Genomic DNA, 10,989 nt, shown 5'->3' with positions numbered 1-10,989 from the left:
TATTGACAGTTATTTTTCTCGGTTGTGTCTTTTTATCTCAACTTTCCGTTAAAATAGTGACGGTTATTTTTCACGGTTAAGTCTTTTTATCGCAACTCTTCGTTAAAATATTGACGGTTACTTTTTTTGTTGACGGTTATTTTTCGGTTGTATATTTTTTATCGCAACTTTTCGTTAAAATATTGACGGTTACTTTATATATTTGTGTCTTTTTATCATAAGTTTCTGTTAAAATATTGACGGTTATTTTTTCTTGGTTGTGTTTTTTTGATCGCAACTCGTCGTTAAAATAACTACGGTTACTTTTTTCGTTGACGGTTATTTTTTTGTTGTGTCTTTTTATCGTAACTTTCCGCTAAAATATTGACGGTTACTTTTTTGTTTGTGTCTTTCTATCATAACTTTCCGTTAAAATATTGACGGTTATTTTTTCTCGGTTGTGTCTTTTTGATCGGAACTCTTCGTTAAAATAATTTCTTCGTCAATAGTTCTTTTTTGGTTGTGTCTTTTTATCGTAAATTTCCGTTAAAAATATTGACGATTACTTTTTTCGGTTATGTCTTTCTATCGTAACTTTCCGTTAAAATATTGACGGTTATTTTTCTCGGTTGTATTTTTTTATCGAAACTTTCCGTTAAAATATTGACAGTTATTTTCTCGGTTGTATCTTTTTATCGCAACTCTTCGTTAAAATATTGACCGTCATTTTTTTTCGGTGATGGTTCTTTTTTCGGTTGTGTCTTTTTATCGCAACTTTCCGTTAAAATATTGACTGTAACTTTTTTTCGTTTGTGTTTTTTTTATCGGTATTTTGCGTTAAAATATTGACGGTTATTTTTTCTAAGTTGTATTTTTTAAAATCGCATCTTTTCATTGAAATAATGACGGTTATTTTTGTGAGACAGTTCTATTTTTTCAATTATAGTCATATTTTTTTTCAGTTTACTGTTGTATCTTTATAGTTGCATATACGTTTCTTCACTATATTTCATTGCATTTTTTTATCACAATTTTTTGTATGAATAATTATCTATTTAAATGTTCGTGACTTCTGAACTCTAAATAATTGTCTTTCTTTCTAAGTAGTTCCCAAATTTTTGTTCTTTAACATAGATTATTTGTTTCATGATGAATAAAAAAATACAAATCTGTAAAATGGCTCTAAATTCTTAATTCTCTAAACTATTTCTAAACATAAATCATTTTAATATTAAAAAAATTCTTCCGATTTTAGATTTAACCAAAGTTTTTTGGAATGATTATAAAAAGAGAGAAGTTTGAATCAACTTTAAATATAAAATTCTAATGAAGATACCGACAATTTTGTTCTTAGAATTGGACTGAGTATACAGTAGCTTTTTTTATTTAGCTATTTTATATGAAAACAATAATGTTTTTTTTTTTATCTTAAAGCAATATATATGGGTTGTATACAACGAAATATTGATTCTGATTTAGCACTATTACAAAGTTCGAATATCAGAAGACATCCTCATGTGAAGCTTGTGATTAGGCGCTTTAAATGTGGTAAGCGTCAAATAAACAGTTTCAAATAGTATAGTAATTCATAAATCATCTTCATTATTAGGAATAAAGCAATGATTCCAATTCGTCACATGAATGTTCAAGGAAGAAGTTTTTTTACTCAGTTAACTAATCAATACAAATATAAATTTATGAGATTGTGTAAATGTTTATTTGTTTGTTATAGATGTAATTTACGTCATCAAATTTTATATCTTCTCGAATATATATAATAAAATAAATATTAATTTTATATTTAAAGAACAGTGGACAAACAAATAACACCAATTCTTAGGCGTTCTTAGTCACCCACAAGTCGTGCTAAGTACTGATTCCATCCGAATTTTTTGGTTTTGACCCGCTAGAATTTCTTATCTCTATATTATAACTCTTTTTTATGTATATTGTCACTTATAAATAATTTTACATTTATAAAAGTTGTTTCAAAAGTGTTTTTAATCATAATTCTTCTTTTTACATTTTTATTCGTAAATTATTTTAACATCTTTGGAAAATATTTACGACATAGCTTAAAAATATAGTTAATTTTATGTAATAATTCAACTTTTTGAATATATTATCATAATAATTTAATACATAAACACAATCAAATATATTTGTTAAAAATGAGTTCCCCCGCGACATCGCGGGGGTTCATAACCTAGTATAAATAATAGAGAAAGAATTTATACCCGCATAAAAATTGGGATACTGAAACAAAACGAAAACACCACTAGCTACAATAAATGTATCTGAGCATATATATATAAACGTTAACAGAGAAAAGAGCGACGTGAAAGGACGCAAATAATTCAGTGTTATTTTCTTGGTTAATAGTTACTCACTTAATTAATTCTATATTATGTGAAGCTTTACAAAACAGAAAGGACTTCATACAAAAAAATCTTAAATACACATTTAAAAGAAGAGTTTTTTAGGTGGAAATCTTACTGAATCGTTATGGGTCACAATAATGGGATTGTGAAATCACAATTAAACCAGTGTCATCTACTTCTAGAGATGCTCACTCATTCCTCTATATATAGGGCTATCCAAGTCCTAAGGGAATTCACTCTCTACCAAAAACAAAAATCTCACCCTCCTCAAGAAAATCAAACCAGCCGTTAGAAAAATGGCGGATGTAGCTACAAAGACATCCGTGGAAGATGAGGTGAAGAAAACAGAGCCGTCTAGTTTGTTGGGGAAGCTAGAAACAGACGTGGAGATCAAGGCTTCGGCTGATAAGTTTCATCACATGTTCGCTGGGAAACCACACCATGTCTCCAAAGCAAGTCCAGGCAACATTCAAAGCTGTGATCTGCACGAAGGCGACTGGGGCACAGTTGGCTCTATCATCTTCTGGAACTACGTTCATGGCAAGTCAATGTTATATTCATCTTTTTTCATATATAAATAACTAACCAGGAGATCATTTTAAATTAAGCCTATAAATATGATATGGTAAATAATTGGTTTAGATGGGGAGGCAAAGGTGGCTAAGGAGAGAATCGAGGCGGTGGAGCCGGAGAAGAACTTGATCACGTTTAGGGTTATAGACGGTGATCTGATGAAAGAGTACAAGAGCTTCTTGCTCACGATCCAGGTGACCCCCAAGCCTGGCGGGCCTGGAAGTATTGTGCATTGGCACCTTGAGTATGAGAAGATTAGCGACGAGGTAGCTCATCCCGAGACTCTTCTTCAATTCTGTGTCGAAGTGTCCAAAGAGATCGACGAACATCTCTTGGCTGAGGAAGAAGAGGTGAAGACAACAGAGACGCCTAGTTTGGTGGGGAAGCTAGAGACAGACGTGGAGATCAAATCTTCAGCTGAGAAGTTCCATCACATGTTCGCGGGAAAACCACATCATGTCTCTAAAGCATCTCCAGGAAACATTCAAGGCTGTGATCTGCACGAAGGCGACTGGGGCAAAGTCGGCTCTATCGTCTTTTGGAACTATGTTCATGGCAAGTCAATGTTATATAAATTTCTTGTTCATAAATAATATGTCTCAAAATTAAACATATAATATCAAATGTTAAATAATTGGTGCAGATGGGGAGGCAAAGGTGGCTAAGGAGAGGATCGAGGCGGTTGAGCCGGATAAGAACTTGATCACGTTTAGAGTTATCGACGGTGATCTGATGAAAGAGTACAAGAGCTTTGTGATCACGATCCAGGTGACCCCTAAACATGGAGGACTTGGAAGTATTGTGCATTGGCACCTTGAGTATGAGAAAATTAGCGAGGAGGTGGCTCATCCCGAAACTCTCCTCCAATTCTGTGTCGAGGTCTCCAAAGAGATCGACGAACATCTATTGGCCGAGGAATAGAGGACAGTACTCTTCGTGTTTGAATTTAAATGCAATAAATAAGGACTAAGAGCCATGTGTGAGATAGATAAATGTGAGTGTGTATACTAAGATCGTTTTACCTTGGCTATGATAAAGCTACTACAAATATATATATGTTTGTTTGCTAATATATAATATATGCTTGGATTGGATTAGCGAAGCCATATGTTTATGCTTTCATGATTTATAGTAAAGATAAGAAAAACATGTTGATCGACGAAATCAACATTTGTATATTGTAACATGTTATATGCAGAGGGGGAATTCAAAATTCAACTTATTCATGATGTGGGGGATCTGTTATACCAATTACTTACCTTGACATTATTATGGTCCCGCAAATATATCCCATCATGTTTCAATCATTTTTTGATATGCATCATGTTTCAATCATATCTACGGAATACTTTACGTTAATGTTGATCAGATAAGGAAATCCTTATCAGTGATCATGCATGTTACAAGAGATGATTTTTACTTTTTTAGTATTTTAAATTCATATTTTTAGCAAATCCTTTAGACCATCCACATTGATAAATCTTTTAAAAGTGTCTTTAAATATAATTTAATATTAAATTTAGTATTATTGAATCCAAGCATTCTCATCTTAGGAAAAAAGAAGACACTGTATATTACCTGTGAGAAAAATGTCTACCCAAAGACACGTTCTCTACTATTCACTCTGTTTTATTTTAACATTTATTATATTTAATGTTAAAGACACCTGTTATTTATGCAATGCGGATACTCTTAACAACAAAAAGAAGATGATATAATTGTTTAGAGTAAGATTTTTAGGCTGTGTTTGGTAATAGCCTAATACAGATAATAGATTTAATTAATTGTTTAGACAATTTTTTATGTCAATGTCATATGATGTTATATACTGATATCTAATAAATTTGATGTTAGTTTTTGTCTTTTTGAAATGTTTTTGTTTCTTAAAAATTTGTGAAATAACTTAATTCTTTACTTTCTTCCCAATATTTTTTTTTTTATGTAAATAATTAAGCTTTAAATACGTAGACAGAAAATTGGGTGAGCAACTGAGCATTTAAGATAGGACATAATGGAAGATCAATTTTAAATAAAATATTGAATATTTTGTTATTAAAAATTCTTTGAATTGCGGAATCAGACTTAGAGGGGTACGTTACTGAAATTCCATTGAAGCCATGAATCTTAAAGTGTAACTGGTTAGAAGGCTTTTTTTTTTTTTTTTCTTTTTCAGTTTTACATTCATGTGGAAAGTTTGGATTTGAGTTTCGGTCGAAGCAGTTTACCTTATAGTTCGATAACAAGCGATCTAGTTATCCCAGACATTAGTTGGAAAACATTTTAAATTCAGAATAAGCAGTGTTGTGACATTTTTAGTAAAAATCTACTCTATAACACTTCAATGCATTTCTATAGAGACTGACCGGATTAGCTGGTAGCCGATAGAATTTATATAAAAAAAAGGTTTTGGTTTTAATTATTTTAAAATTTGTGACAGTTACCTTATGGTCACTTGGAAAAATCATAATAGAGAATCGGTGAGAAAAGAATGCATAAATTTGGTTTCTATGAAGAAGAGTGTTTTGATACCACACTAGTCTAGTTTTACTGGAATATACTCCCTCTGTTCTTTTATAAGTGATGATTTAGGAGAATTTACATAGATTAATTAAGAAATCATTTAATTTTTGTTTATTTCTAAACTTTAACATCATTTATTATCTAATCAACCAATAAAAAATCAATCTACAAAATATAAATCGTCAAAACCAATAAAAAGTAATTAATTTTGTATTGAAATTAAAAACATCATCTATTTAAGAACAAAATTAAAAGCTTAAAACATCACTTATAAAAGAACGGAGAGAGTATTCTTTATGATTTTTGGGCCATTCTCCATCTATACATAATAGTTTGGTTGGTATGATTACTCGAAAGAAAATTTGGATTTATTTCTTAAAGAACAAAAGAATGGAAGAATTTCGTTGGGAATAAAAGTAGTACATATGTCAAACATCTCAGGACTAATAATGGATTTGAATAAGGCAACAACCTCTTTGATGATATGTGTAAATTAGTTAGAATCTAGACATAAGATATTTCTTTACATACATACATTCATCAACAAAAAAGATTATCTGGGATAGAGAATTGAACTATCATAAACAAAATCTCAATATAAAAATGGGCTGTATGTAGTCGCTTTATAGTCGTTTAACTCATATCACTATGTATTTTCAGCCTATGCCCAATTAACCATGTATTTTTTTTTCTTAGTTCTACTCAATCTATATAATTCTTTGGTGGAGAGTGTTGTTCATTGCAGTTTACTTGATAAATATTCTGATATGACCTTGAGTTGAAGTATAAGAAACATAGGCTTATCTACTTATCATCAAATAATTTTGAGCTGAAAATTCATCAAACTTAACATAATATAGAGCTCAAACACATATTACCTCAACTAACCAATTAGTTCGGGCGATCTAACCAAAGATTATCTCACATTGGCAATGTGATGGATCATTAGCAATAGACATGGTCCTTCTTCTATTCACTACCAATTGAATTTTCAACAATTTCACCAAAACGTTTATATCTAGAAAAGAGCTTTCTGACTGGGTACAATCCCCTAAATATCTCATGATCCTCAATAATTTTACTGTATAATTCATAGTCATAAGCAAGACTTAGAACGAGAAAGACTGAAACGCGATAATTGTTCTCAAAGAGTATCAAAACCTGGTACACGCAAAAAAAAAAAAAAAACTTTATTTACATATAACTTAAGATACAGTACGTAGCAGCAATTCATGTTGTGTTTTAATTACAAATTTCACATTTAATTAAGAACCTTCAAGATTGTCCTCCGATGTAATTGTCGAAGTCACTTAGATCCAGGAATCTAGCAATCCCACTAGCTTCAAGAAACCTGATCAACCACACATAAATTCAACTTTATCATCAAATGCTTACTTATATTTATTCATGAACTAGACTTAAATATAAAAATTTACTGGTCTCTGAAGACTCTTGTCATGGAGAGACATCCACCAGGAAGCATTGATTGCATATTAAGTGCGATGTTAGGGTTATGAATACTCTGCCTCATATGCACCCAACCATACTCTTCCCCACTCTCTTCATCACTCACTCTTGCCCTGAATTATTCTCGATTATTAATTCGAATTCGATCATGTACTATCATATAATATAAAGTATCTGTGAGCACATTTAGTTACCTGTACATGTGAGCATCAATGGCAGATGGATGATCATTTGAGTCCACCAAGCAACCTTCACTCACCCAACAATCCCCACACGTGCCTAATTCCCACCCTCTCAGTTTTCCTTCCTAGTAACCATTTTTATATGTTCCACAATTATAATTACCAAGTCTACAGCTACAGCCTAACCAATTGATATAGTTATAATACCTCGATGTATTGTCTGAAAGTCTCAATGGCTTCAATGCCATTTGCTTTGGCATCTCTTGGCTTTGATAAAATATTCAACCGCAACTCAACCGCTTCTAACGGCTCCTCAAGATCTTCGATAAGACTACCGATACCTTCATTTGATCCCGCGAGTCTCATTCTCACCATTTCAATTATGATCTTCACCACCATGTATGCACCTACAATTTGTCCCAAGCAAAACAAACATATGAATTCATCATCACTCGTTAATCAATTAAAGAGTTTTAATGAACTGACCATCATCCAAGAAGTGATTCTCCTTAACAGCACCATGTCCTGAAGTTTCCATCATGAGATGAGTCTCGATACCGTCTTTGTTCAGCTCTACTCCCTTGTCAATCACGTTTCTATACCCTACTCTATACAAACAATGCCTCCCTCCTCGCTCTGTTATAAACCTAGTTAGCCCCATACTCGTTCTTGCATCAGTCACTATTGTACTTCCTATACTCAAAACATTATATTATAAGTCACATTAGTTAATCAATCAAACATATGGATCATTAGTGTAACCCACCTGGATGTTCTTTAAGAACAATAGCTGACATAAGCGCAATGAGCTTATCACCGTTTATAGGATTTCCTCTGTTATCCACCACTCCACTCCTGTCAACATCCGTGTCAAACACAACCCCGAGATCCGCTGAGTTTTCAAGAACCGCGGCTCGGGTGTGTGACATTGCGATTTTGTTTTCCGGATTAGGAATGTGATTGGGGAACATCCCGTCTGGGTTTAGATAGAGCGAACCGAATGTATTGGCTCCTAACTTGTCTAGAACGTCCCACGTAAAGAACCCTCCTGACCCATTACCCGCATTCACAACTATCTAACATACACCAACCAAAAAAACGTCACAATTTTTCATCAAAAATCTCAAGACAGACAGAGAGAGAGAGAGCTAGTCTCTTGCCTGAAATCCTTTGAGAGGAGTGTCGTAGTGTTCAGGGTGATTTATTCTCTCTTTAATGATTTCTCTAAGGTGCTTAGAGTAAGCGCTCATGAAATCAACTTGCTTAGGTCGCCTTCTGATCAATGTAGAGACTTTAGTCTGCCTAGTAGCGTACTTTCGCGCAGCTAAATCGCATATCTTCTCCACTTCAGGAGACGTTAATCCTCCTCTCTTGGTAAAGAACTTGAGTCCGTTTCTTGTATACGGTAAATGAGAAGCTGTCATCTTCAAAACCACAACAACTAAACATGTTGGAAACAATAATCAATTCCATTTATTACCAATTGATTTTGAGTTGGAAAGTCCGTGAAACTTGACAAAAGACAAAGCTCTTTAAAATGGAAGCGTGTTACCATAATTGAAGCGTCGTATTCGAATGGAGAGAGTAACGTGCTCATGAAGCAAGCTGGAGTAGTAGCTAAACCCATGTCAAAAGCTAAACAACCTGCACGAGCTAAACCGGCAAACACGGCCGTGCTTAGCTTCCCACCGGAAACACGTGGATCCCGTCCGAGAGAAACCTTAATGACACCGTTTCCGTTACTCTCCGTTGCTGTAACCCATTCTCCAAAACTCTCTGCGATTGCTTCAACAGCTGCAGGCGTTAGGTCAACCGTTCGACCTTTCTCTCCTTCCAATGCGACTCCTCTCACGTCAGAACCGTTTTGCAACCGACGAATCTGGTCCATATCTTCGTCAAGACTGTTGGTTACTTCATCGAACTTAGTACCATTTGAAGATTTTGTCCTCAGGGGTTTAACGGAAGGAGAAGCTGGTGCAAATGTTATAAAATTCCGGTAGAATATTCCCGGTAAGGAAGAAAACAGAGTTGTTTTCGATATTACAGTTTTAGAAGCCATTAAAGATGATGTTGAAGTCGACGCCATAGCTTTTGAAGTAAATTAAAAACAGAGTTCTAAGTTTCAGACTTGAAGGCAGAGATCCAAATAAAAGAAACAAATATATTTGCAATCTTGTTTGTATCTATTAGAAGTGTTTTTCAAATTTGGGATTTGGAGATGGATAAGATTTTTGTAACTAGATGTAACCATAACCTTACGTTTGAATATCTCTGCAATTTCACATGTTTAACCACAAAAAAAAAATCCGCAAGCAAACTTCCAAGCTTATTAGATCTTTTTGGTTTTTCTTTTTCCACGTTTTTTTCTTCATCTGCAAACAAACAAAACTCGCGCGAAACTAAAACGGTTTCGGTTAAAACTAAAACCAAATATTTCAATTACAAAGCAGAGTAGTACTCTGTTCCACTTATTGTGACTTTTGTCTAAAACCCAAAACGAACTGAGATTTTTTTTATTACACACAGAGAGAGATATAGAATCGTAAAGATACTTCATCTCTGTTTCAAAGACCTCTAGAACCTGGAATTTCAATCCACTCAAGCTGAATCTCGACCTCGCCGCATTCGACATTCTTTAACAGAAGAATCATGTCCTGAACGATTTTGCCATTAATGGAGACGATACTGCTCGCTTCAGATAAACAATTGACTCTGGTGGGCACAACTCTCTTGATCTCTGTTCCATCTGGAAGTTCTTGCAAACCCATTTTGTGAACCTCTAGGAATGGTTTAATATCTATCTTTGCATCTCCCATCTTGTCGTGCGATGTGAATGTATCTTTATCATACACTATCTGACAAAAAACAACTACTTATTGTCAATTGGTTTTGAGTTGGAAATTCATGATTCTTCTTCCAAATCGAAAATCAAATGAGATAGAAGTACTCACCAAATTCACAGGTTCATCGGGATGTTTTAACGCAAGGGTCAATTCCTCGTTCCACTCAGGGTTGCAGTTATTTTCCACAGTACGCGTCTTTAGCTTCTGGTGCAATTCAAAGAATTCAATTAGAATGCATGCAAGATATTAAACATCCTAACATCGAAAACCCGATTTTCTCTCTATGTCTTAAACCGTTTAATCTATCAAAATCGTATACTAAAACTATCTATTGATTCATTTTTGTAGCATGAAATTAGTATTCTCTTGTTGTTTTCTTTTTGAAATCTATCATGCTTCTTGAAGGTCGATTTTTCGATAAACAGAGATATATATTTCAAGAACAGACACAGATTGAAATCAAGAAAAGACCAAATCAGATTAGAATCAGAGAGAGAGAGAGAAAAAAGACCTGTGATCCCATGGTTATGACGACAAAAGGGTCGCTGCTTAGAGTGTCTCGCTGAGCAAGATTGATCCCTCTCTTCACTCGGATTCTCAGAAGCCCTACAAGTTCCTCCATCTCAACCTCTTCCTCTGTTTTCTCTCTGTTTTTTTCTTCTCAATTTTTTGATCGATGTCCTTCTCGGCCTGACTCTTACTTTTTTTTATTCTCTCAAAAAGAATCACCGGCTCAAATTCAACGAAGACCACTTATTAAATTGGCTTATCAATTGACGAAAGAGCGAATAAAGAAACAAAAATAAAGACCATCTAAAATAGTACTACTATACAAGGTTTCTTTCCTGATTATTCTCATATAAGCGTTACTCTCACGAACTTCTTTGGATACTCTTTGGTGATAACATCTTTTTGATTCTTCTTTCTTTCTTTTTTTTCTGACAATTGGAGAAAGTTTTAAGTCGTTGACTTGATTTTCCAAGAAAAAACCAATACTTTCTCCGTTATAAATGGTCGTTTAAAGATTTTCCACACATTAAAAAT

At 33.8% G+C, this 10,989-nt stretch overlaps 3 protein-coding genes across 3 annotated transcripts; 1 reads left to right on the top strand and 2 right to left on the bottom strand.

Annotated features, from left to right (window-relative positions):
- The first annotated feature begins 2,571 nt into the window (after positions 1 to 2,571).
- LOC9323396 (MLP-like protein 28) lies at positions 2,572 to 3,997 on the top strand. The gene is made up of 3 exons (XM_002888751.2): positions 2,572 to 2,900; positions 3,003 to 3,488; positions 3,577 to 3,997. The coding sequence occupies exons 1-3, from the start codon at positions 2,657 to 2,659 to the stop codon at positions 3,852 to 3,854; spliced, it is 1,008 nt and encodes a 335-aa protein (XP_002888797.1). The 5' UTR covers positions 2,572 to 2,656; the 3' UTR covers positions 3,855 to 3,997.
- A 2,568-nt stretch (positions 3,998 to 6,565) lies between these two features.
- Positions 6,566 to 9,272, bottom strand: LOC9323395 (phosphomannomutase/phosphoglucomutase). The gene is made up of 8 exons (XM_021034496.1): positions 8,655 to 9,272; positions 8,263 to 8,526; positions 7,869 to 8,178; positions 7,589 to 7,795; positions 7,310 to 7,509; positions 7,115 to 7,227; positions 6,890 to 7,033; positions 6,566 to 6,804 (listed from the first exon to the last, which is right to left on the bottom strand). Exons 1-8 carry the CDS (start codon positions 9,186 to 9,188, stop codon positions 6,729 to 6,731), a joined length of 1,848 nt encoding a protein of 615 aa, XP_020890155.1. The 5' UTR covers positions 9,189 to 9,272; the 3' UTR covers positions 6,566 to 6,728.
- A 219-nt stretch (positions 9,273 to 9,491) lies between these two features.
- On the bottom strand, positions 9,492 to 10,823 carry LOC9323394 (protein C2-DOMAIN ABA-RELATED 7). Its single transcript, XM_002887284.2, has 3 exons — positions 10,457 to 10,823; positions 10,054 to 10,149; positions 9,492 to 9,957 (listed from the first exon to the last, which is right to left on the bottom strand). Exons 1-3 carry the CDS (start codon positions 10,565 to 10,567, stop codon positions 9,667 to 9,669), a joined length of 498 nt encoding a protein of 165 aa, XP_002887330.1. The 5' UTR covers positions 10,568 to 10,823; the 3' UTR covers positions 9,492 to 9,666.
- Positions 10,824 to 10,989: the final 166 nt, after the last annotated feature.

This window comes from Arabidopsis lyrata (assembly GCF_000004255.2).
Source record: "Arabidopsis lyrata subsp. lyrata unplaced genomic scaffold ARALYscaffold_2, whole genome shotgun sequence".
Taxonomy (NCBI): Eukaryota; Viridiplantae; Streptophyta; class Magnoliopsida; order Brassicales; family Brassicaceae; genus Arabidopsis; species Arabidopsis lyrata.
The sequence above is the reverse complement of the archived record's forward strand: the minus strand, read 5'-3'. Positions and strand labels throughout refer to the sequence as shown.

What these genes read in the sequence shown, in the direction of transcription:
- LOC9323394 (XM_002887284.2), bottom strand. Translation starts at nt 10,567, where the DNA reads ATGGAGGAACTTGTAGGGCTTCTGAGAATCCGAGTGAAGAGAGGGATC. An exon ending in TCATAACCATGGGATCACAG is followed by an intron (nt 10,150 to 10,456) that starts GTCTTTTTTCTC and finishes GAATTGCACCAG; the next exon opens with AAGCTAAAGACGCGTACTGT. An exon ending in CCGATGAACCTGTGAATTTG is followed by an intron (nt 9,958 to 10,053) that starts GTGAGTACTTCT and finishes GTTTTTTGTCAG; the next exon opens with ATAGTGTATGATAAAGATAC.
- LOC9323396 (XM_002888751.2), top strand. Translation starts at nt 2,657, where the DNA reads ATGGCGGATGTAGCTACAAAGACATCCGTGGAAGATGAGGTGAAGAAA. An exon ending in CTTCTGGAACTACGTTCATG is followed by an intron (nt 2,901 to 3,002) that starts GCAAGTCAATGT and finishes TAATTGGTTTAG; the next exon opens with ATGGGGAGGCAAAGGTGGCT. An exon ending in CTTTTGGAACTATGTTCATG is followed by an intron (nt 3,489 to 3,576) that starts GCAAGTCAATGT and finishes TAATTGGTGCAG; the next exon opens with ATGGGGAGGCAAAGGTGGCT.
- LOC9323395 (XM_021034496.1), bottom strand. Translation starts at nt 9,188, where the DNA reads ATGGCGTCGACTTCAACATCATCTTTAATGGCTTCTAAAACTGTAATA. An exon ending in CTCCTCTCAAAGGATTTCAG is followed by an intron (nt 8,179 to 8,262) that starts GCAAGAGACTAG and finishes GGTGTATGTTAG; the next exon opens with ATAGTTGTGAATGCGGGTAA. An exon ending in ACAAGAGTCTTCAGAGACCA is followed by an intron (nt 6,805 to 6,889) that starts GTAAATTTTTAT and finishes GTGGTTGATCAG; the next exon opens with GTTTCTTGAAGCTAGTGGGA.